A 24,739-nucleotide genomic window follows, 5' to 3' on the forward strand; every position below is an offset into this window, starting at 1 on the left:
CAGCTATCACATCAATACACAAAGTTATCACAAACAAATGACGAGAAAACTGTTGAACGAGTGAAAGTAGAGGAAAGACAAAAGTATTTTACATTACAGTCAAGTCACTAGGGAGTCTGAACACAGCATGAGTGCATTCCACAACCTTCCTCTAGCTTTACGTTCTAGAGGAATAGCTTCACGTTCTAGAGAAAAAGTAAAGAAAGGAGATGGGATGAAATCACTAGAACAACGTGTGTCCTGGTATGTATGACGACGGCACAGTGAACACAGTGCAGGCTGCCTGCAGTCGCGGGAGTCGTCGTGTGTATAGTAAGCTGACATTTGACCACAAGATATTCACTGACACACCCGGTTGTCTGAGTTTGATCTCTTCCTGCTTGTGTTACAAACAAACAGCGACGTCTTGGTTAGCTGGCAACAGCAGAAAAGGCGCTAGAAAGCGTTCACAACTGCGGCTTCACCGATGAAGAATGGGAAATATATCCGGTACACGCCTACACTCAACCTACATGATGCTAACATCTCCTAGTCGTCACTACACGCGTTTTAGACTTTCGTAAATCGACGAGGCATCACTTATGTTACAATACAAACCCAGACAGCTCCTACCGACACGCCCGCGCATTTTAGGGTGTCTGATACTTACAGCCGGGGACTGAAGACAAAGTCGTCTTCAGTTGACTGACCGCTTGAGAGAAGCGGTCGACATCAGTGGTGAGTGACTGTCTATCAAGTTCCATCACATCTCCGACATCCGCAGCGTCAAATGATAGGGAATCGGATGAACGACAAAGGCGCAGACTCGCACCTAGCAGGGGACTCTAAGAATAGATGATCGGAAGTAGATTAGGCGTCAAATCACAACAGTTGGCATCGACGTCACACTCTCTCACATTGTCGTGCTGATCAGTCGTAGTATCCGCCTCGTTCAACACCCACTGCCTGCTTTCATGCTGATTGGACCAATCACGCACTCGATTGTGCTTCTTTTTAGCTCGGAACATGTGATAATTGGCTGCGCTTAGACAAACACAAAATGTCTCCTCGTCCTATGGGGGCAGAGTTCACAAGATAACCACGCCTTGCTCTAACTCTTCACTTTACACGTGACTTCAATCAGATGCACATGACTAGAATAACAAACACGTGACGTATTCAAACAGCCACCTACAGTGTCTTGACATTCTAGATCACAAAGCGGCATCCTTTACTAAACAATTAAAAACTGAGTCTGTCTGGCACTGTAGACACTCAGTGTCTAAGAACATGTTTACTGTACACTAGATTACTTACACGTGTACACCTATTTACAAAGACAGTACAGATAGAGGACAGTCTATACTGGAATATTTAGCAGGAATAAATGTATTTCTTGGACCTGTCTTTGTCTAGCAAATATAGCTGCAATATAAATGGTCTACATGTACATACAAAGGCATCTTTCTATTCCTTGAGGTTCCAAACCTTCTCACCATGCTCACACAAACGCATAACTTGGAACTGACGAGTTTGAGAACGATTTGTTGCCATTACTAATTTTGTAACTCCTTCGTATAGCTCTCCAACTCTAGTTAACCAGAAAATATGACTAATCCTAACAAAGTCTGTCTCACTGATTGACTGTAAGGGTAATCAACCAGATGCACGCAGATCAACTAACAGCATTTATGAATCACTCAACACAACATCATTGTACTAGTCATTCGTATCACAGTTCTCTTCTTCAACGTCTAGTCCCAGTCATCATCTCCTCCTGTAGGTACAGACCCAAACCCCTCATTGTCTCCACTGTAGCCTCCCCTGCTGCCACCACTGTAGCCTCCCCTGCTGCCACCACTGTAGCCTCCCCTCTACACAAATAACAAACTGAGACGTACAGTATCAATGTTCAGATTGACGTGTTGTATAATCATTGTACGTGTTTGAGTGCATGGATGTCTGTGTAAGCTACCTGTCGTGTATCCCTAGCCCCAAAGCGGCCTCCTTGTGGTCCAAAATTAGAACCAATAGCTCCCTCAGCACATTCCTCAAGCCAATCTGGTACTTCTTGCTGTGCCTAGGAAAGATTGTTATTAGTATAATAACAATTGACAAAGACAAAGAAATAGATGAATGTCAATCAGCAAAAACAGCTACAGCACACACTCTAAAACATCAGATAAACAAACAGATAGACACAAAGACCTTACTGTAAATAGTTACTCATCCAGCCATTTGCTTATTAGCTAGACCCTGGTGTAAGATATTTACTAAAGGTGTTGGACTAAGTTTAGTTCATTACAACAAAATAGTGCTGACATGCACTGACAAACAAACAGACAGATAGACAAACATGGAGACAACACATCTGCTGCATAAAATCAACATATTACGATACCTTGGACATTATATCTACGAGTCCTCTTGCAAGATGAGCATCTCGTGCTACATCAAAAAATGATGTCGCCCTTCCTTGGTTTCCAATACGTCCCGTCCTCCCTATCCTGTGGACGTACTCCTCCATTGCTGAAGGCATGTCATAGTTGATGACATGCTTTACATCAGCGATGTCTAACCCACGGGCGGCCACTGCTGTAGCTACCAAAACAGGCAACTTTCCCGACTTAAAGTCCTCAAGTGCTTCCTCACGTTCTTTTTGGAAACGATCACTATTACAATCAAATTTGAATATAAATAAATGTAAATATTGGCACAGCAAGTAGCTACTTAGTATTTATTACCCATGGATGCTAGTGGTTGGGAATCCCGACTGTGACAGAAAACTGGCAAGAAAGTCGGCATTTCGTTTCGTTTCCACAAACACAAGAGTTCTGTTCTTGCCTATAAAACAGCAAGTAGTCACAATTACAATGCTAACATCATAACAGACATTACAGAACATAAACCATATTGACTAGTATGTAAGTGTCGTGTGTGTGTTTTTACCTTCTGCAGTTAACAACTGACAGAGCTTGTCTCTCTTGTCGTATTCTCCTAGCTGTACAACATGCTGCTCAATATCTGAGCTTGTTTCTCCTACACGTCCTACAGTCAGGAAGATGTAGTCGTCCAGAAAAGACTGAGCAAGAACTTGGATTTCTTCAGGAAATGTGGCCGAGAACATGAGAGTTTGCCGTTCTGTCTTCCCAGGCATACCCATTGACTCCACAATACGACGAATTTCAGGCTCAAATCCCATATCCAACATACGATCAGCTTCATCCAATATAAGATGACGAACCTTCTCAAAACCAATCTACAACAGCAAAACACAGTGACATGTCTCACTTGATTAAGAGTATTAATCAATGCATCTTTCTGTAAATAAGAAAATAAAGTTAATGTTGACAGCTTACATTCTGTAACTACATGTACACACAGAATATGAAGTTAGCAGCACTAACATCATCATATCCATCCACGTTCTGTTTAGTTGCATATATTCTACATAGTCATCCAACAAATCTAATACTGTAAATCCACAAATATTCTTATGCAACTATTTTCGTACATTTTACCAGAAGACCATTCATATGCATCTTACTTTCGTACGGGCTCTAACGAACAATTTTAGCGCACGCTAGTACAGTAACTGTTTCATTCTGTATGTGCATCAGTGTATGTGATTCATGAGTTCTAAGCTAAAGCAAAGTAATATCCATGCTTGGCTCACGACAAAAGATCAAAAGAACTACCACTACCAAGGAGATCGCGAGCAGCAGCCGAGATCCAACAAAAGGACATCGCAGTTGTGTAGAGAAAGCGTTGGATCGAGATCACTTGGCAGCCAAGCGCAGAAAGAGAGGACAATATCATGTCCATGACTCCAACACTAGGCTGACCATTTGCCCAAGCTGCTGAAGATTGTGAACTTTACGAGGTCACGTGCTTGTCTGCAAAATTGTCACAAAAGTCAACAGTTCAATCAATCCGCAATGCGTATCAAAAACAGTTACTAGTATCAGACCGACGGCCTGAGGAAATGGTACAACTAAAAATTTAGCGGAAAAAGGTAGTGACAGCTAGACGCCTTCTTCTTGGACCAGCATTGGAAGTAAAAGTGATGACTTATATTACTTGCATGCCTTGCAAGACAGCAGCTGCGTCATCAACTGAAGTGCAGTGTCACTGTTGCAAGAACACCAACTGTCTAGTTCATCTTCTGTTGCTGCCATGCTAGATGTCTGTCAGAGTACTTTCAGAAACAGTTTCAGTTGAGTGACATCATAATGTTGCAAACTGGACATGCTGTACGTACAGAGTTTCATTTCGGTCATTTGTTGTTGTAAAACCAGTGTATTGTTCAGTTGGATCTTGTGTTATGGTATTGTACATCATCAACATTGATATAGTGGCGATTTGTAATAACAACTTGTCATCCAAGAAAATTTTTAGTATGCATTTTAATTTAGTACATTTAGAAGTCGTACAAACAATACAAAAATAAAATGCATACAAAAATTTGTGGATTTACAGCAATAAATATAACCAACATTGTCCAACTACTGTATTTCTGTGAATAGTACCCCATGGAGTACTATTTCATAGTTCTAAAACATGGAGAATTATTGAGCATAGGACATTATTATTTTTGCAAGCCCATAAGACTGTTGCATAGTTTGTTTGTATACCATCACATTACACAAACAAATTACCGAATCTAATCTTACAGTTACCCCTGGCTACTTTCGCCTTCACTTGAATTATATTCCTGGTCTGTTGCATATGTTGAATCTTCATCGTCACTCAGTGGAATTCTATCTGGGTGTTCATTTCATCTCAACCGTACACACTGATAGACACACATGCATATAAGTGGTTTGAATACTACCCCAGTGAGGCACTCGAGCAAAGAGCATTATTCAAGGAAATACGGTATGATCAGCAAGTCAACTATTCAACTGTAACTGTATTGTATATATAAATTTATTATACACAAGTTGTTTATTAATGCATTCATTTTTACCTTTCCTCTGTTCACAAAGTCAGTTAGTCTTCCTGGTGTTGCAACAAGTAAGTGGCATCCTTGCTCTACTTGTCTCAGCTGATGACCTACACTTGTGCCTCCATACACAACGACGACTCGCAGTGACGTACCGTGTGAGAATTTGCGAGCTTCATTGTAGATCTGAATTGCCAGCTCTCGAGTTGGAGCAATACAAACACACTGAGGTGTTTGTTTGACATCCAAATAACTGCCTGAAAAACCTTCGTTCAGCATCCGAGTTATAATAGGAATTAAGAAGGCCGCCTACAGATCAGATTCAATTAGTAGAATCAAATAAATTCTGTAAAACTTGTATGAAACATAGAGCTGCATCTTGCCAGTACAACAGTCTAATATATGTATCCCTCCAGTACAATAGTCTATATACATATATATCCCTCCAATACACTAGTCTAAGTACTGAGAAATGCTGCTGACTCACAGTTTTTCCACTTCCTGTTTGTGCACATCCCATCAGGTCTCGATTAGCCAACACTGATGAAATAGCATATTTCTGTACAGGAGTTGGCTTCTCATAGTTCGATTTTCTAATATTTTCCTTTATGGTTTCATGAATGTTGGAATCATCAAACCCAGTGATGTGAGGTGGAACGTCTCTTCCTGTTGCCTCCACAGGAATAGAATCGTATTTGTCAAAATTAATGCCTTTGGAAATTGTCTGGAACAGTTTATCTTCATCTTCAGATGGTGCAGGAGGAACATAAGGTGCTAAACACACACACACACACACACATTACCACATCACTAATTCTTTTCCAACTCATCAAGTAATTTTTATTCATTTTCAAACACTGTTGTTTCTAATAATTCGTTATACTGTATTAGATATTAATCTGTAAGATGGTAACAAATTTGTACTCTATTTGTTATCATTAAAATACCCTTACATACATATACCCCACATTACATTCCTATTTACTACCATTGTCTGGATCATCTACAGTGTCTTGTTAAGGGCCAACGTAATAACCAATGGAAGTATCCAAACAACAGCGAGTTTTTGAGGCTCCTAAAACATTAAAAATAATAGTAATAGTACTCAAAATGAATTAAGTGTCTGTATACTATGGTACTGACTATAATTCAAAGAAGAAACATGCCGCTCCACCTCCCTCATCAGCTACAAACTTATGCTTGCATTATGATATCTACACGCCCATATAATAATAACTTCCATTCATAAGAATTTGTAACTTGTTCATTCCATCATCGTTACAAAAATTGTAAAACTTACAAGGTCTGTCTGCCTTGACTTCTCCATCTTGTTCTGATGACTGTCTTGGACGAAATGTCCTTGATCCACCAAATCCTCCTACAAATAAATGTTAGTCACAAAGCCACCTGATTTGTTATACAAAAGAATACTAATAGTGGAGAAAAAGTCAAACCAACAAACGACTGCTTTATTCATTCTTAAAGCAAATAGACAATGCAATGTTGTTGGCATAGATAGCTAACTGACTAACATCACATTTGTCAGTCTCTCTCATGCAAAATGCACAAGCTAATAACAATCCCTTGGTGACTACGTTAGTTTTAAATGTGCAGAGTCACAGTCAGATATGCGCACTCGAGCCAATCTCAAGTGAGGTAGCTTTGTGTTGTAGTTATTGTACATAACATATGTTCAAGTTTCCTGGCAAGACAATCAGTTTCGATGGCTAGTAAGTCCTTTAAATGCGGGTTATAGGTTGCACTTGCACAAAGGTCAATAGACAAAACTACTGCAAAACCGGCTATTTAGGTGTCGATTGACGGACACGGCGGCAGTGTAAGCTTTAAACAATACAATTATTTGGTGCTCACTGTGAACTAACTGCGCTTGGTTACTCTGAGGAAGACGTAACTGCAGCAGATGCAACCTACGAGAATGTGACGTGTGCTGTCTGATCACGTGCAAAAAGTAAGAAACCCCGATCTGGCTGAAAGTGCGAGGGTGTTTGTCGAATTTTACTGAAACTGCAGTGCAACCTCAGCTTGAGATTTTGGACAAAATTTTTGAGAACTACATATAGAAGGCCTAAAATCTAGCGAACAGACACGGTCTAACGCAACCTCATACTGCAACATCTTCATCATTCCAATTCAGGCTAGAGAGAGACTTCAGTCACTTTGCCTTCAGTGTAACATGTAAGACCTTGCGGTTACTGAGTGTTTGAAAAAGTGCACCCTTCTCAAAGCGAAGCAGTCTGCATGTCCGACAGTGACTCTGCACCATTAAAGCCTCTATGTGCAAATCACCATAATCTCTTAAGATCGGTTTAGATGATAAATAGAAACAAGGGTTCTACATACAATGTCTACAAAAAAGCGATAGACAACTCGCCAGCTAAAGCAGTATACAAACGAACAGAACACAAACGTCAAATAGCTAGCTCTACCTGATTCTTGACTGTCTTCATTAGTACAATCTCTTGCAAAGTGTCCAGTCTGACCACATTTATAGCAATTTCCTCCTCCTCCTCCCCCTCGTCCTGCACCACTTCCTACACAAAACACATCACCCACTCACTCAACTGTATAAAAATGCTTACAAATGTAACGAAAAGACATTAGCATATGCATAAGTTACATGTTAATGGAACTTCATTGCACATGCAGTACAGTAGTGGTGTACTCATGAGTAAGTCCCAGCCCTGTGATTAGACAGCGTCTACTGTAAAAGTGTATGTAAGTTAAGTCTGGCTCACAAGATGACTTTGATGTTAAGGCCAGTCAAACATTGGCACAATATTGTGAACCAGGCTTAAGAGTCTCCTTTGAAACCTCATCTTGAAGTAAAACAGATGACAATGATTAACTAATAACATCAACTAAGCTGCCCATGACTGGTTTCATGACATCTATCACAAGCATGACCCACAACCGTCACAAAACGAAACCTTTCTCAGTTTCTTTATTTCATACTAAGCTCTATCACGAGAATGACTGCTTGAATGTTGTTACAGTACAAAACACATACCACTTGAACTCTCGGGATTTGGACACTCTTTTGCAAAGTGTCCCGATTCACCACATTTATAGCAGTTTCCACCACCACCACCACCACCACCGCGTGAACCTCTACCTACATAACAGGCAACTATTTCACACACAGCAGATCACATTGACTCACTGACACTTACTGTCTTGTGAGTCAGCACTAGGACAGTCTCTTGCAAAGTGACCAGATTCTCCACATTTATAGCAGTTACCACCACCGCCGCCGCCGCCACCACGTGATGATGAATCTACAGAAAAAAGCAAAAGATCACACAAAATAAAATAGTTATTTAAAAAAATTAATTAATAAATAATATTATATCGTCTCTGTGATGTCACTGAAGTTGCTGGCACAAAATTACTAAAACATTATTAGTAACCTTTAACCTAATAGCAAGAGGTATAGTAACAGTGCAAGACAGGAATGAAAGTTGTTGATGGGGTTGCCATCATATAATGATAACAGATACAATCTATAGAGAATAGACTTTATGGGGTTTATGCTAACCACACAAACGTGGATTTCATGTAGCTAGTGTATGCAAGCATAATGGAAGCCACTACAGTGGCCACATAAATTCGATTAGCAGTGCCTTCTGTAGTAGTTTGTATTATTACATGCATCAACACCTTGCTACATCATGAATTTGTTATTAATGAATGATAGCCAGCATTTGTGTGTAAAGTGTGCATCACACGTGAAAGGCATGCTACAATGTTCATTCTCATCATGTGATTACTGTCTTGTGAGTCTCCATTGGGGCATTCCCTGGCAAAATGTCCCGTTTTGCCACACTTGTAGCAGCCACCGGTTGTACCTCCAGACGAACCTGTGCCATAAAGCAAATTAAATTTCGAATAAGTGTATATTGCACACACACACACACACACACACACACACACACACACACACACACACACACACACACACACACACACACACACACCTTCGACCTTCAACTGCCCATCCACATGGATGATGGCAAAACATAAAAAGCATAAGAAAAAGGAAGTCACTATCTGGTACATACGTCACAAATCTAAATACATTGATGACATTTATGTCTTTTCTTGTCACTCTCTCGTGTGAATAAACGACTGCATCTGTCGCACTTGATTCCGGCCTTTGCTCGTTCCCAGGGATCTAGGCGACTTTGTCCTCTGTTGCAATTGTGTCTTTTCCCCCGTTTGTGACTTAAACAGTCGCTTGCAGGTAGTGCACAGCAGAGGCTGTTGGTCTTGACATCTGCTGGGATCGGCTCTGTCATGAGCCTTCTGACTACTTTGGGCATTTTCTAATTCTACTCTTGAAGTGACGATTGAGATAATTTTGCTAGCAGACTTTCTTCCACTTCTGCCTGTACTGCGTAAGCTGGGACCAGGTGCTTGTTAGGCCAACCATTTTGAGGTCTTTTACAATCCTGTCTTTCCACCTTAGTCTGACACCATGAGCTGGACGAGTTGATGGTAGCCACGCATGAAGCAGCTCCTTGGGCACACACACACACACACACACACACACACACACACACACACACACACACAGACAGACAGACAGACAGACAGACAGACAGACTAGTCTTGGAACATTTTGGTCGATGGGGACAACAAGCAGAAATGTACCTACAGCATTTGTCAAGTAGATCAACGGATGCCTATGGAACAACAAATGCCTCCTCATTCAAGACACATTGGAGGGAGCGCATGTCCATTCAGCTACAAAAAGCCAATGCTCGAGTCATCTACAGGAAAGTGGAGAGACTTTTAGATGATGCTAGTTAATTTGTGTTTTTCCAAGGCCATTTGGCCTTTACTTTTTTTTTTAGTAAAGGAGCAAGCACGTGTGTAGTTAATTGGACTGATGAGGACATTGTGTTGTAGAGGATTTAGCCTCCATCTGTACGTACTTTGTTCTATTGAATAAAATACCTTTGACAGACAGACAGACGGACAGACAGACAGACGGACACAGACAGACAGACAGACAGACACACACACACACACCAGATGCAATGGTCTCATGATAGCCACCGTATTAATTAACTTATTCACCTCCTCGGCCTCCACGGCCGCTACGAGCGCCTCTATCATAAGAAGAAGAGGCAAACGTAGAGTTTGAAGAGAAGGAGTTGGAAGGTTCACTTTCATTCCAACCATCATTATTTCCGAAACTCTTCACTCCATTCTTCTTCACCGTCTCATTTCTACCAAAGCTAGAGCCGCCACTGAAAGCGCCAAAACCAGTCTGGACGCACAAACGCAAAGAATACGAGGAAATAAGAAACATGAAAAATGGCGATGAGCTGGAGATTGGGAGCTTGTTTACCTGACCGCTAAATGAGAATCCAGTAGAAGTGTCGTCTTCCCAATCAGACATCGTCCTCTCTTGCTCTCGTTGTCGGCTTTCACGTGCTACCGGTCTCAGTCAACACACGTGTTTTGTGATAGTGACAGTCACGCACGTGTTCTCTGTGATCGTGAGCACGTGATCGCATTTTGCAAGTTTCTATTGGTTGCGTCGAGAGTCTTGTTTGCCCGCTTGGCGAACAGCCGCGTACATTTATGTCACGTGGCTGACAAAAGGAACATCTGGTGTTACTCATCTGTTGTGAGTGTTTTTCACAGTTTGGCATTTCATCATCAAATCAGGGAAAACTATATTTAATTAACAAATTGTGCTAAAATATTTTGATCTAGTATACAGTGTAGCGGTTATCTAGTGAGTAAACTTGTCGGCTCGGCTCTTGTCGCATTGCGTGGCATACCGCATACTTAAAGCCTTGGAGTCACTGACCGCACTTGTGTTGATATCAGCTAGTTTGTTGTTTGGTTTCTACGGCAAGGTGGTTTCTATGTGCCTCATGGTAATGTATCTTACTACAGTCATTATTATTTCTTTGATTTTGTGCTTAGGAGAGAGTTTGCTATTTGCTGTGTTGTTTTAGCATTATGTCTGGTAAACTAGAGCGTGCTGCTCATTCTGCATCTGTCGTTGTTGATAACGATCTAGAAGTTGATGGCACAAAATCGAGTTTCAAGCGCTTTGGTGCTGTATTTTTGCGCAACACAATCAACTTTTCATCTCCTGTTGATTATATCGAACACTGTCTAAAAATGGTAAAACGTGAATGTGAGAGGACTTGAGAGGACGTCAAGTGTATGAGAGAATATGCATGTGTGTTAGGCCTTCGTGCCTCAAGATGGTCTGAACCGCCTGATCGAGCCATTGTCGTTCAGACAAGTAGACGGAAGGAGATCAAAATCGCCATCACCTGCAGAGGACGTTTACTTGGGCAGTACAGTGGAGAGGGTTTGTCGAGTATTTCCTGATTTGCGCATGTGCAGTTTAGCACCAGCACCAAAGGCAAGGAAGTTGGCAGGTAGTTGATTGATATGATAACACCTGTGAATTTGTAGAATCAATTGATGTCTCCAAATACATTGGAAAGCTTGGATGATCAGGTAATTTAATTAATTAATACACAGTTAATATTAATTTTTAATAACAATAATTATTATGTTTACAATAATATAAATACAATGACACATAGAAATGACACATAGAAATGACAGTTGAAGAGGGACATTTGGTACTGTATGAAAGATCCAGCAAAACACGAAAACACAAAAAAATTGAAAGATGTGAAACAGACAAGTGGAACGTGGAAACAGAGCAGCGACACGAGTACACCATGAAAGAGCCAACAGAACGTGGAAACAAACACAGAAACAGGTGGTCTGAAGAGACAAGAGAAATGTGGAAGAAAATGCGCTAACACATGCTGTTTACACCCATGCAGTCGCCAATTTTTGCCCTCGAAATACGAATTCTTCCACAAAAAGTACCTGCGCATGCGCACATTAAATTTTATTTTAGTTGAACTCAAACTGGACTGGTGAATCTGGGCATCAAGAAATTTCGTTGATCTGGCGTAACGAGAACCCACACACTACACTACCAATATATATATATATATATATATATATATATATATATATATATATATATATATGCAAATATTAATTACCAATATTCTATTATAATTTCATATGTTATATATATATAAAGATTTGATTTATTATAATTATTGCTTTTAGGGTTTGCATCAGCAACTGTTTGCTGCATGTTGCCATGGCAATCTAAAAACTTTGAAGCAACTTTTGTCTGACCCAAGAATTGTATCTCTTGTCAATGTGATTGATGATAATGGATGTAGTTATCTCATGTGGACTGTAGCAAGTGGGAGTACTGCATGTGTGTCATTATTGATTGATCATCAAGGTGACATTAATGCTACAGACAGGCAAGGTTAGTCTTAATGTAATCATGTAGGAACATATATTTTTCTGGTGTTGTGAACTTGTTGTTGTGTTGTCTTCAGGTCGTACTTGTCTTCACTGGGCATGTCGGCTTGGTCAAACAGAAATTCTTAGGTTATTGCTTCGACAAGGAATTGACATCACTAAAGTTGACTCCAAGGTGATTGACAATGCAAACGTGGTGTGTGGCTGCATGTGTTAACTAAAACAGTAACTACATGCAAGAAATTCCTTTAGTATTATTATACTGTATTTGTGTGTTGTGTATATGTGTCATATTTGGTTAGGGTCAAACATGTGTCCACGTGGCTGCTGAACGTCGTCAGACTGATGTCTTGACTATATTAGTGAAAGAAGTCAGTGCAAATTGCAATGATATGCCGCTGATGTTTGGTCAAAGTTTGTATGTGTAGGGAGGTTCTGATGTTGATGTGAAAGATACAGATGGAGTGACTGCATTGATGTTGTCTGCAAGACATGGTGGGAGTGGTCTGGTGCAGTTACTGCTAAAGGTAGGTGCAGATCCTACGTCCTCAGACAAGCAAGGAAAATCAGCAATTCACTGGGCTGCAGCAAATTCAGTAAGCAGTTCTGGTTTAGTTACAGGGAGATGGTCATGCGAACTAACTTGTATTTGGTGTATAGAATGTGAAATGCATTCGTGTTATTGTTGACCATCACAAGCCAACACTTCATTTCACAGATTACTTTCAGCAAACAGCATTACATATTGCAGCAGCTGAAGTGAGAAAATTAAAATTAAAATTAATTGCTTGTCTTAATTAAATTATTAAAGCGTTATATTTATGGTAATTAATATGATAATTATTATGATGTTGAGATACATCTATGTGTATTGTCATGTCTTAATACATTCTAATTGCTGCCTTTGTTTGTTGACTGTACGAAATTTTGTAGTATTATATGTCTTTGTATTCTCATCAATTGTTTTGTTACCAGTTGATACAGTTTGTGTCTCAATTTTTAGGGAAATATGAAAGTAGTTGAGTATTTAGTCAAGAAGGGCATTGCACCATCGGTTGCAGATGCTGTTGGCTTATCTCCACTTCATTGGGCAGCATTCAGTGGCCACGTATGCTTCATTGCACACGAAACAGTTTTAAGATATTTTGATTCTAAACATTGTGTTTGATATCAGTTGAATTGTGTGAAATTCTTTTTGGGTGTCAAGTCTGTCGATTGTCTTATCAGTCGTACTGACAACTATGGAGCCTTGGCAATACACTATGCTGCACTAAAGGGACAAGAAAGTGTTATAAGTGCTCTCACGAACAAGGTGGGTAGATGTTTAGTATTCGTGGTCTGACTGCAGAAGTTGTATCTGCAGATGTTGTGTCTCTGTTTGTCTGCATATGATGTACTGTTGCTTTTTATTCTGTCTGTTTGGTTGTACTTTCTTGTCTATGTCTAGAAAGATTGCTTTTCTTTAATTAAGGTAGAAACATGTTAGAGATATGCTGATACAGTTTGCACTACTTCTCGTTGTTTCTCACACAGTTAGTTACGTCTAGTTTGTCTGTACTAAATGCCAAACAATCGGAGTTTATGTACCAACGTCAACATGCAAGCAATGACATACAAAACACTTTCATGTGAGTTACTACAGTAGCAGATTATTGTTTTCATTTGGTAGAAAAAGCAGTTTGATTGTGTGGATCAATTTGGCTTCTCTCCTCTTTATTGGTCTATATTTGGTGATTGTCTTGATACAGTCAGTTGGCTGCTCAAATCAGAAACGGATACTAAACGACAAGACAGCAAAGTAAGTTATGAATTTAATTAATTAACCAACTATTACACTTACTCTTTTTGCATATTTACATTCAATTCTGCAGGGTTGCACTGTCCTGCACTTAACTGCTCATCTTGGTCTCTCTGATTTGTGTCAGTTAATGATATCAAAGGGAGCTGATGTAGATAGACTTTTGTTATTATATTACGTTTTTGCATTGCATTGTGTGTGTTGTGTTTGTTGTAGTTACATGCAGCTGATAATTCGCAAGCTATTCCTCTTCTTCTTTCTTCTCGTTATGGCCACGCAGAAACAACATTTGATCTCATTCAGAGTGGGTCTAGTGTTATTGCAAAGGATGACAGGCAGAGGTATAAAAGTAGATTGTTTTATGTTGTGTGGTTGGTTGTCTTAATTAAGTGTTGTTTGTTAGAACTGCTGTGCATTTGGCAGCTCGTGCAGGTCATGCAGATGTTCTTCGGGTGTTGTTGGATGCTGGAGCTGAAGCGCATGCTACAGATTCTAATGGAATGCTGTAATGTGAATTCAGTTGTTGGTGTGTTAGGTGTATACAATCAGATGTTCTTCAGGGCTATACAATATGCTGCAGACAGTGGAAGAACAGAAGCTATCAGAGTTCTCATAGAGTCAGTAAAGCAGTGACTGTGTGCCTTTCTGTGTCAGTTTTTATGTCAGTTGTGTGCATGTTGTTCAACTAATATTTGATGATCATTGCATGTTGGCTACTGATTGTTTTCAACATGCAGTTATGGAAGTAATATTCAAGTTGTGGGACAAGATGGTCGTACTCTACTTCACAGAGCAGCTGCTGGAGGTTTCACGGACTGCTGTTTACTCCTAATTCGGCGTGGAATTCCAATTAATGCTGTTGATAACACAATTCACAAGTAAATGACATGTAGATATGCTGGTGGTTCTGTTTTGTCTGAATTGATGTTTAAATTGCTTGTAGAATGACTGCACTTGACCTGGCTGTAGATGGCCAACAAAAGGCTTGTGCTGACTTTCTGGTATCAGAAGGAGCAAGAACAAATGGTGGACAATTTCATCGTGCTGCCAGACTTGTGCAGGCTTGGTGGAAATTTAGGCGATATAAGGTACATAAGATGTGTGTAACTGACAATTCTTTAGAAAGCACTATAGTGTAATGCAATTGGTCAGTGCCACACTCAGATGGGCTGCAGTCAGATGTAAACAGAAGTTAATGAAGTTAAAATAAGTCAGTGAGTCAGCCAGACAAATAGATAGGCTTGCTAACACAACAGGTGTACTGCATGGCATGCAGAAGGTTAGACAGACAAAGGAACAGATGAACGAACAGTTAGAGAGTAGGCAAGCAGCAGCAGCAGCAGTTGTATAAAGCACATCAACAGAAGTCTAAAAGAGAAAGGCTAAACAGGATGTGATATCAAGATATATTCACAGATTTGTGTGAATGTTGTGTGTTTACTTTAGCAACGACAAGATATATCAAGAGAGCATGCAGCTCTTGTACTTCAATGTGCTGCAAGACAACTGTTGACGGGAAGAAGAGTTCAGAGACTTAAGAAGCTGCAGGTATAGGGGAAACATAGTTATGGAGCTGTGAATCAGTTAGTTGGGGCGCATTTTTTTATTCTCTTCTGCCTCTTCCGGAAGAGTTGTCTGGAAGAGTTGGCCGAGATGGAAGATCTTCGTATAAAGAAACGGTACGGAAGATGTTGCACATGTGCTTGTGTTAATTCTTTGGCAGTGATTTTGTTTCAAACTGGCAGGAATGGTAGCAGAAGTGATGTTGCTGCTTCTTTCAGATGACGAAATAAGATTTTTATCATCTGGAGAGCTTGAAGAAGTTGTTACGCACGTGCTAACTAAACGCCAATAAAAAAGAGACACAGCAGAGTTTAGTCAGTAACTTCTTGACCTCTTCTCTTCCAGCTCTTCTGCTCCTCTCCTGGAATAGGCGGAAGAGGGTTCTGACACCTCTGACCACTATTCTGACACCTCCACCGAAATAAAGAAACAAGGGTGAATCTCTTCTGTCTCTAGAAGAGGCAGAGAGAGGCAGAAGAGAATAAAAGAAACATGCCCCTACACTTGTAATGTTGATCACTTGGGTTAATTTTTTTATTGGTGTACTTTGTTGATTACGTTAACTACAACATATCTTACAATGTTTCTGTTACAACTTTGATTTCTTTTGTACTGGAATGTCATGCATATACTAACAGAAAACATTTAGTAAGACGTTTATGTGAATAGATGTGAAATGCATTGGTATGAAATACTGTAAAGAGGAAATGTAATGGGAGAAATTTTAACGATTTTTCAAAGATGACTTGTTTGCGCAAGTTTACGGCAGAAAAGTTAATGATGTGAGTACAACCAGTACTACAAGTAGTATGCAGAATCCATTTGAACAGTACAGTATTACTACTAGTACTAGTACAATAGTTTATAAACAAAAGTGACCACAAACAGCATTGTGAAGCACGCTAGCAACTCTAGCCTATGGTACTGTACAGTACTTAGTTGGTAGCAGCTGTGATTCTTGCTTCAAAGAACTGCTCCTTGAGTTACACTCAGATGCACACTCAGCAAACCTGGAGTGGTACACTTCTGCAAGTCTAGGATATTACTAGCAGGGTCTGCTAAACTGCACACACACAAGGCACTTTTGGCAGCAATTTAAAAGTTAGCAAACAATTTGTTTTCATTAAAACATTAGATTAAATTCCTTTAATTACATTTTTCTCTTTTACAGTAGTTGCCAAATCTGAGTAACTGTCAATTGCTGTGGGTATATTGCTGGAAAGCAAATGTTGCATGAGAAAGGATGTTGTATAATATGATTTTAGATGTTGGTTTCTGTCTGATAATTAAAATTAATGATGACATGTGAATATGATATGAACTTCTGTCTACTAGCTTTCTTTTTATTGCAGTTTTCTGTGAGGAGTCGTGCAGCTAGCATCATACAAAAGAAATGGAGAGCATATGTGAATGAAAAGCGTCGGTATGAAGCAAACTATGCTGCACTAAAAGCAAACCTTGAAGAGTAAGATATCAAAATCCAAACAAGTGTATGATTACAAACAGTGTGGTGTACTGTTGTAGAGAAAGAAAGCAAGCACTGATGGCTCTTAAGATGATTCGTGAGCAAGAGCACAATTGCTGTGTGCCTCCAATACAAATCAGGTTGATGAAAGTTGACAACACAATTTCGTTGCTGATATTGAGAACGATTTGTTGATGATTTTACATGCAGGCTTCCTCGTGTTGCACCTGTAAGACATTTGGCTTGCCCACAAAGGCCTTTAAATCCTTCTTATGTTTCTGTGACCACTACTGGTAATTATGGTCCAGTTGTTACTTTGTCATCAAAAGCTAAGAAACGAGGCAACACATCACCTTCATCATTCCGTGACGTTTATTCAAAACACAGTGAAATTAGTTGTAGGGTTAATCTACCAGATATTAGTGCTGGAAGACTGTCAAATAGGGTAAGGTCTGGTGAGGTTGATCAAAGTGAAAAGGAAAGTGTGACTGAGAGACAACCAGTTGCTGTGAAATTCTCAGAGTCTGATATAGAGAAGAAAGAAACAACTGGGGAATCAAATGAATCAAATAAACAGAGATCAGAGAAGATTGGGAAGAGGAGACCACGAGGAGAACCAGTTGTATTGAACAATCTTGCTTCCAATTTGGAGAGACAGGTGTGAACATTACGGTAGCTATTCAAAATTATTTTCTTTGTGTATATTAATTATTAATGTATGTTGTACCTTGTATGTGTTTGTCGTGTCATTGTTGAGGTATGGTAGCACTTCTAAACTTATTAGCCGATTGATTGAATGTATTTTTAGGAAATGGTGTGTGTGTGTGTGTGTGTGTGTGTGTGTGTGTGTGTGTGTGTGTGTTTGTGCGTGTGTGTGTGTGTGTGTGTGCGCACGCGCGCTTGTTATAATGGCAGTCGTGAACTCATTGTTGACTAGCAAAAAGAAAGAAGCTCGTGTCATGCAGTTGTGTGCACGGCTGCATTCACTGTTGTGTGACACATGCACCTATGAATGCAGATATTTGTGTTCATGTCAGAAGCTGTCTTGTAGTTCTCATAGTTGAATGGTGACAGCAACTTGATTTGTTTTTATGGACTTAATTATTGCTCAAAATTTTTGAAGAAGATAACAAATCACATGTGAGTCACATTCATATGCTACAGGCATGCACACAAATTTGTTTAGGATGGTTACTGTAGTTGCCCAGCTGAATTTTATTTAGTTTCTACCATAAGAAGGGGTTGCTTTATGCTTCTGCTCCTTGGCTATTGAGGGACTATGGCCAGTGTGCAGAAATTGTGCACTGACAATGTTGCAGGGTGGAATTTTTCAAATGTTTATATAAACCCAGTAACTCCACATACTAACACATGAAACAAGTAATGAAGTCGAGATGGTAAAACTTTTATCTGATTGGTCAGAACAAGTCATTGCTGCATAAAATTGAACTGCGTGATCGAGAAATTCAACGTCTACGCGAAGAGAAGAGAGAACTGACAATTCTGAAAAGGTTTCAGGTACGTTGTCATATCTACTCTAATTAAGTTTTGTTAAGTAGATATTTCTTGCAGGATCGAGAGTTAGCTGATGTAAGGCAGAAAGTACAAACATCTGAACTACAATCTGTTCGAGCTCATTCATCAAGGTTTTCTGGTCATGGGCGACCTACTCAACTCTATTCTAGCGAGACCAGCATGTCGAGCGGCTCACTGTTGCATAGAGCAAAGTCTGTCAATGGAAGTCGGGGCAGCAAAACAAGAATCAACAAGGACGTGTTGGTGCAGCATCAGCTACATATTGAACAATACAAGGAGAGATGTGAAGAGCTGAGGCGAGTGGTGGAATCAGTAAAGGAAATGCAGAAGCTATTGCGATCACAAGTAATCTGTTTGGTGGTCCTCCATGTTTTTGTATTTGTTAGTGTGTTTATGATTTGTAAATTAAGTTTTTAATCTTTATTAATATTTATCAAATGGACTTTGATATTAACATATTTTAATATTGTTGGTTGGCATAGTCACAAAGTTCACTGGGAGCATCTGCAATGCAAACGAGTCGTGAAGATTTAAAACAGCAGATAAAGAATGCATTAGAAGAAGTCATTAGACTTCGATCAGAAACAGACGCTTTGGAATCTCTAGCTAGGGTGTGGTCATTGTGTAATTATGTCTGATTTCTGAAATTGACTTAATTGACTTGCCTTTGTTAATACAGAAAAATCAGGTGGAATCTTCAAAGAAAGACCAACGTCTTTCAAATTTGGCTGCTGTTTCTTCCTGAGATCTTGATGACTCTAATATACGTCTATGAGCATTTGTAGTCTGCACAATTTGTGTTATAACACGTAGTATTGTACAGTATATATACAATAGTGTAGTTGTTATAAAGCTGTGGTATGATATTTATAAAAAAATATTAAAAAGAATTTATGTGAGCGCGACGGTGTGGGATCCGAGGCCAGTCTTAGCGCACGTTATTGAGTTGATTAGGAGAGTTAATGGAGAAGTACGAAAAAATAAGAAGTGTCGGGAGAGGAGCATACGGGTAAGAAATCATTGTATAGAGAATAGTTATGGGGGCCTCATAAAAGTCATCCGAGACAATGGATATGGCAACACAGTTTGTTGGTCTTTTGTAGCTGTTTTTAGTTAACTGTACAGACATTAATTAACTAACGTATAGGCAGACCGGACATAGGCAGTCTACATGCAGGATTTGATCTCTTCACTAATTATAATGATTCCAAACCGTGTCTATTGTACATGTCTAGTGAAATCAAAGTGTGATGATTTTGTTTGCGTGACACTTAAAGAATTAGGATACAGTAATTTCTGTCTCATTTTGTGCTCCCGTATTGGAATTATAATTGTTTGTAAACCACGAAATTAATTTTGAGATCAGCATGCGTATGTTGTACATAATTGTATTAATTCTTAATTTCTTCAGGTTGTAATCTTTATGTAATCACAGTTTTATGTAATGAGGGAGTTTATTTATCGTAGTAGTGTTGCTACAAGTGTGCATAGCAGTGACTTGCTGCAATTAAGTCTGTTGAGTTACGAAGAGCTGTTTTTCCCAAAAGTGTTCTGTGAGCAACACGGAGTTATAGAATTACAGGCAACATATGTCATAGGTGCAAGAGATCTGTTACTGAGTGAAGTATCTGTTAATTTTAAATAGGATTAGACGATTGACGTGGCACTGCATCAGTTATCTACCTCAATGCTTTACAGTATTATATGGTTTTGTTGTTGTAGGACTGTGTATCTTTGTCGTCGAATAGAAGACAATAATCTAGTGATAATAAAACAAATACCAATCGAGGAAATGACACGAGAAGAGAGACAAGCAGCATTGAATGAAGTGAAGGTTTTAAGTATGCTCAGTCATCCGAACATCATTGCATACTTTGACAGTTTTTTGGAAGACAAAGCTCTTATGATTGCTATGGAGTATGCTCAGGGTGGGACAATATTTGAGTATCTTCAACAACGTGGAGATCATCTGTTGAATGAAGAGGAAATAATGCATCTGTTTGTTCAAATACTTTTATCATTACAACACGTGCACTCCAGGAATATTTTACATCGAGATTTGAAAACACAAAATATTATGCTTTGTAAGAAGAGGAAAGTAGTGAAGGTTGGAGACTTTGGAATCTCAAAAGTTTTGAGCAGCAAGAGCAAGGCACACACGGTATGTCTAACAAATACAATTAAATATTGCATTGCAAGTTCTCTTGCTGCCACACTTTGAATAGTTGCATTGTTTGGGCACTTGAAATTGGGAAAAATGCATATACATTAATTAAAACTACCAATAAGTTGTATTTCTGTGGTTAGAGAATGGGTATTTGTAGGTTGTTGGCACTCCATGTTACATATCACCAGAACTATGTGAAGGAAAACCGTATCCTTTCCCACAGGTTTTGTATGCTTGGTGAGCTTGAACAGAAGAGTAATATTTTTATAGCCGATGTGTATGTATGCACATGTATGTGTCTTGACTAAAGTTAGATATAATCAAAAGAGTGACATCTGGGCACTTGGCTGTGTTCTCTATGAACTTGCAACTCTTCAGAGAGCATTTGAAGCATCAGTAAGTTCTACTTTTTTTGTGGATGACTGCATTGTGTTTGTCAACTGTTCTGTAAGGGTGCGTGCGAATACTAGTTCCAGTTCTAGAACTGGAACTGCCAGAACTGTCAGAGCTGTTGGAACTCTTGCTAGCAAACGAACGCTTAGAACTGTTGGCAAGTTCAAAGGCTCATACTTCCGGTAAGCGTCAATAAGAAGTAGAGTGGTATTTCTACTCCACTTGTTGTAGTCTGTTCGAACATCAGCAGTGCTTTCGCTTTCGGTTTTTTGGAGCTGCTTGCCAAGAAGGTCACTGTAATCAGTTCCAAACGTTGTTTCTTCTGGTGTTTGCCAAGCCGATGGTGCCGCAAGTGCATTAGAACCAACAAGAAGGTCCACAATGGCCTCAGCATCTGTACCCTGCCTTTTCACTGTGGTAACCTCTGGAAATTTTTGCGTTTAGGGCGTGACAGTTCTAACAACTCACTAGGCAGAACTGCTAGAACTACCAATTGAACGCTAGAGAACTTTGCTCCCCCATCAATTCCAGTTCTAGAACTAGTATTCAAATGCACCCTAAATATGCTTGTTGTAAGTGAACATTATGAATGGTGCCTGTATTGATTTTATCACATGCTTGGCATGTTGAATGATGTTGATGTTCATGCATAGACAAAACGTCTTTGTTATGCATAGAATCTTCCTGCTCTTGTATTGAAAATTATGCGTGGGACATTTGCTCCCATTTCTCCTCGGTACAGCGATCACTTAAAGCAATTGATTCTCAGCATGTTGCATCTAGATCCAAGCCAACGACCTCAATTAAATGAAATCATGGCACAGCCGATTGTGATTAGTGCTCTGATAAATCTACAGACGGACATTGGACGTGTTCCATTAGTGGCAAGTGCATCTCATGCCATGTCATATACTTCACATCAGATGAAGCATGGCCGCAGTGTCAGTGTTCCTGGCCTCACTGATTTTGATCATTACAAATTGCGGTCAACTACACGTCCAAGCGTGTATTACTGGGGTGGAGGGGTTGCCATACCTCTAATGCTTGCGGTCATGTCTGATGCTCATGTACAAACAGTGGCTTGTGGACGAATGCAGAAACTGGGAGTGACAGCAGATGGAAGAGTTGTTACATGGCAGGTACAGCAAATATTCATTTCTACTGACAGATATATATCAGTTGGGACTCTGACGGTTGTAAATAGATTTACATGCTTTTGAAGATCAATAGACAAGTTTCTAATCCAATTAAACAATAAATTTGTAAGATTGTGAGAAAGGATGGTTTATTGATGTGTGCATGCATGCGTGTGTATGTTTGTGTTTATATATTTAGTGTGATTCAAGCCAAGCTTTATACAGGGCAAGAAGTGTAATAAGTTTGTAGTACATGTCGACACATAACTGCACTCTTTTGTATTACTTAGACTCAAAGTGCAACAATGACTACGATGACATCTCGATCAGATGGCAGTTCTCATCGTGATAGTTACGTGAGTGTTCCTCGTTATGTGGATGGTCTATCAGGAGTGACAGTGAAACAAGTGTCATGTGGTGACCTTTTCACTGCATGTTTGACGGAACGTGGGATTCTTATGACATTTGGCAATGGAATTAACGGAGCGCTAGGTCATGGTCATAACAATGATATTGCACAGGTGAGGAGAACGATTGTTCAAATCACACACACACACACACACACACACACACACACACACACACACACACACACACACACACACACACACACACACACACACACACACACACACACACACACACACACACTGCATTACACCACACTGCACCACACTACACAAGTACCACAAAGACAGTTAGAAGCATGTGCATTTGCCTTCTCATATTTATGGTGAAGCTGAATGGGTTTATCTCATTGGTTTTGCTTCTAGCCAAAAATTGTCGAGGCACTCCTCAGTTTTTCAGTTCACCAGGTGTCTTGTGGAGCTTGCCACATGGCTGCTGTAACAGGTGAATCATAAGTACACTGGTCTGTCTGTTTTGCAATCAATGGTAGTTTTGTTCAGTGGAAGGTGATGTGTTTACATGGGGAAGAGGAGACAATGGTAGTCTTTGTATAATTCTTCATAGTATTAAATTTTATGTTTAGCATAGTGTTTCATTTACAGGTAGATTAGGTCTTGGAAGTGTGACGTCTCATACAACACCTCAGCAAGTCATCATCCCATCTTCTCACCAAACTCAGTCTGTTTTCTGTGGTACAGACTGCAGCGTCATTTTAACACAAGAAGGCATTATATTGGCATGTGGCAGCAATCGATGTAATAAACTAGCTTTGGATCAGTCAGACAGACCATCCAGTGCGCTTGAACTGAAAACTGGAAAGTCAGAAAAGCCTTTTTCTGCTAGTTCTCAGTCGAGTTTTCCTGCTGCGACATCAGTCAGTGCATCTGAAGATGTCTCTACTTTTACTGCTGTTACTGTTGCTCCTCTCTGTGGTGAGAGAGTTACAAGTATTGCAATGGGGACTTCTCACACAGCTGTGTTGAGTGAGAAGGGACAGTGCTTTACAGTTGGATCAAATGCATTTGGTCAGTTAGGATATCGAAGAGATGCAGCTTTGAAAGGACCTCAGCTTGTAAGAGCATTAGATGGCAAACGTGTAGATCTTGTTCAGTGTGGCGATACCTTCACAGTTGCAGTTACATCTGGTGAGAAAACTATACATGTATAGGTCAATTTAGCTACTTTATGTCTTATGTAACCGTTGGAGGTTTTTTCCCTATGTACTAGCCTATATTGTGTGTATCAGTTTTGGTGTATGAAATATATGTAGTAGACAGACAAACAGGCGAACATACATACATATCTGGACATCCATACTACATACCTACGTACACACATACATACATACAGACAGACACAGACAGACACCGATAGGAAATTGTCGACAATTGCTAATTGTCAACAACTGTACCGTAAGAGAAATGTTGAACTGACACAGTGGCAATAGATAAAAGTGCCATTTGATATCAGCACATGGTATTTCAATTTTATGTTATAGGTGGACATGTATATACATGGGGTAAGGGGAAACGAGGACGTCTTGGAAGGGAGTCTGAAGAAGACTGCTTTGAACCAACTCTTGTTCCTTTTGAAGATCATCACACAGTTCAGTCAGTGTGTTGTAGCCATGGACACACACTCATGGCTTGTAAATGTCAGTGCTTTGTACATTTCTTGATATATCAATCTGGGTCTCATAGTATATCTTCATTCTGTTGCATATTGTTTAGCACTCACTTCAGCAGCATCAAGATGACCTAGAAAGGCTTTGTGTGCGAAATGTAGCTATTAAGTACATTTTGCTGAAACCATCTCTAGGGCTAGGGCATATTGTAAAACTACTTTCAATTGTCTAGTGATTGCATGATTATCATTAATTAATTAATTGATATACAGTAAGTTATTGCCTTTAATTTTAAAGGTGAACTAACTGTACAATTTAATGTATTGCGTTTTCCACATGCTGAATAGAGCTTGACAAACACTGCAAACCCTT

The 24,739-nt window shown here is 39.7% G+C and overlaps 4 protein-coding genes across 11 annotated transcripts in view; 2 read left to right on the forward strand and 2 right to left on the reverse strand.

Annotated features, from left to right (window-relative positions):
- The window catches only part of LOC134185439 (rho GTPase-activating protein 29-like), a 12,491-nt gene extending 11,418 nt beyond the window's left edge, over positions 1-1,073 (reverse strand). For 3 of the 4 annotated variants that reach the window (XM_062653225.1, XM_062653224.1, XM_062653226.1), the window contains exons 1-3: positions 897-1,073; positions 650-824; positions 1-3 (exon numbers count right to left, since the gene is read on the reverse strand). The exon at positions 1-3 is cut by the window's left edge and continues 216 nt beyond it. In XM_062653225.1, coding sequence (XP_062509209.1) covers positions 1-3; positions 650-824; positions 897-1,007 — 289 coding nt within the window. In that variant the 5' untranslated portion in view covers positions 1,008-1,073. Of the gene's footprint in view, positions 4-351; positions 596-649; positions 825-896 lie in introns of those variants that run through there. The other variant, XM_062653227.1, reaches the window with a different exon arrangement.
- Positions 1,074-1,511: 438 nt separating this feature from the next.
- On the reverse strand, positions 1,512-10,446 carry LOC134185531 (ATP-dependent RNA helicase DDX4-like). Of its 3 annotated transcripts, none has more exons than XM_062653339.1 (14): positions 10,299-10,446; positions 10,025-10,217; positions 8,713-8,802; positions 8,116-8,220; positions 7,953-8,057; positions 7,372-7,476; positions 6,225-6,302; positions 5,412-5,698; positions 4,949-5,233; positions 2,929-3,238; positions 2,724-2,823; positions 2,381-2,651; positions 1,955-2,059; positions 1,512-1,829 (listed from the first exon to the last, which is right to left on the reverse strand). In XM_062653339.1, the coding sequence occupies exons 1-14, from the start codon at positions 10,347-10,349 to the stop codon at positions 1,734-1,736; spliced, it is 2,181 nt and encodes a 726-aa protein (XP_062509323.1). In that variant the 5' UTR covers positions 10,350-10,446; the 3' UTR covers positions 1,512-1,733. The 3 variants fall into 3 exon arrangements, with proteins under 3 accessions (XP_062509323.1, XP_062509322.1, XP_062509324.1); XM_062653338.1 differs by having other exon boundaries at positions 1,512-1,853; XM_062653340.1 differs by lacking the exons at positions 10,025-10,217; positions 10,299-10,446 and adding an exon at positions 8,920-9,416 and having other exon boundaries at positions 1,512-1,853.
- A 303-nt stretch (positions 10,447-10,749) lies between these two features.
- On the forward strand, positions 10,750-19,538 carry LOC134185659 (inversin-B-like). Of its 2 annotated transcripts, XM_062653500.1 has the most exons (26): positions 10,750-10,836; positions 10,918-11,089; positions 11,157-11,336; positions 11,390-11,434; positions 12,071-12,281; positions 12,355-12,452; positions 12,580-12,648; positions 12,706-12,873; positions 12,938-13,036; positions 13,281-13,385; positions 13,452-13,589; positions 13,947-14,075; positions 14,149-14,226; positions 14,292-14,416; positions 14,479-14,580; positions 14,636-14,692; positions 14,813-14,953; positions 15,019-15,163; positions 15,522-15,623; positions 16,991-17,103; positions 17,163-17,243; positions 17,314-17,761; positions 18,526-18,621; positions 18,676-18,984; positions 19,122-19,250; positions 19,319-19,538. In XM_062653500.1, the coding sequence occupies exons 2-26, from the start codon at positions 10,922-10,924 to the stop codon at positions 19,382-19,384; spliced, it is 3,402 nt and encodes a 1,133-aa protein (XP_062509484.1). In that variant the 5' UTR covers positions 10,750-10,836; positions 10,918-10,921; the 3' UTR covers positions 19,385-19,538. The 2 variants fall into 2 exon arrangements, with proteins under 2 accessions (XP_062509484.1, XP_062509483.1); XM_062653499.1 differs by lacking the exon at positions 10,750-10,836 and having other exon boundaries at positions 10,855-11,089.
- A 55-nt stretch (positions 19,539-19,593) lies between these two features.
- LOC134185536 (serine/threonine-protein kinase Nek8-like) lies at positions 19,594-24,725 on the forward strand. 2 transcript variants are annotated; one of them, XM_062653345.1, is made up of 11 exons: positions 19,594-19,648; positions 20,362-20,800; positions 20,964-21,013; positions 21,121-21,202; positions 21,877-22,338; positions 22,626-22,856; positions 23,109-23,187; positions 23,244-23,282; positions 23,346-23,888; positions 24,242-24,397; positions 24,474-24,725. In XM_062653345.1, the coding sequence occupies exons 1-11, from the start codon at positions 19,602-19,604 to the stop codon at positions 24,497-24,499; spliced, it is 2,154 nt and encodes a 717-aa protein (XP_062509329.1). In that variant the 5' UTR covers positions 19,594-19,601; the 3' UTR covers positions 24,500-24,725. The 2 variants fall into 2 exon arrangements, with proteins under 2 accessions (XP_062509329.1, XP_062509330.1); XM_062653346.1 differs by lacking the exon at positions 19,594-19,648 and having other exon boundaries at positions 20,361-20,467; positions 20,521-20,800.
- The last annotated feature ends 14 nt before the right edge of the window (positions 24,726-24,739 follow it).

Source organism: Corticium candelabrum, chromosome 10, assembly GCF_963422355.1.
Source record: "Corticium candelabrum chromosome 10, ooCorCand1.1, whole genome shotgun sequence".
NCBI classification, from domain to species: domain Eukaryota; kingdom Metazoa; phylum Porifera; class Homoscleromorpha; order Homosclerophorida; family Plakinidae; genus Corticium; species Corticium candelabrum.

Coding starts and splice junctions, on each gene's coding strand:
- LOC134185531 (XM_062653338.1), bottom strand. CDS start 10,349: ATGTCTGATTGGGAAGACGACACTTCTACTGGATTCTCATTTAGCGGT. Junction 8,058..8,115: donor TAGTGCTGACTCACAAGACA/GTAAGTGTCAGT, acceptor CCTGTTATGTAG/GTAGAGGTTCACGCGGTGGT. Junction 7,477..7,952: donor AAATCCCGAGAGTTCAAGTG/GTATGTGTTTTG, acceptor TGTTTTGTGTAG/GAAGTGGTGCAGGACGAGGG.
- LOC134185659 (XM_062653500.1), top strand. CDS start 10,922: ATGTCTGGTAAACTAGAGCGTGCTGCTCATTCTGCATCTGTCGTTGTT. Junction 12,453..12,579: donor TCACTAAAGTTGACTCCAAG/GTGATTGACAAT, acceptor ATATTTGGTTAG/GGTCAAACATGTGTCCACGT. Junction 14,581..14,635: donor ACAGATTCTAATGGAATGCT/GTAATGTGAATT, acceptor GATGTTCTTCAG/GGCTATACAATATGCTGCAG.
- LOC134185536 (XM_062653345.1), top strand. CDS start 19,602: ATGGAGAAGTACGAAAAAATAAGAAGTGTCGGGAGAGGAGCATACGG. Junction 23,283..23,345: donor ATGGGGAAGAGGAGACAATG/GTAGTCTTTGTA, acceptor TTTCATTTACAG/GTAGATTAGGTCTTGGAAGT. Junction 24,398..24,473: donor CACACTCATGGCTTGTAAAT/GTCAGTGCTTTG, acceptor CATATTGTTTAG/CACTCACTTCAGCAGCATCA.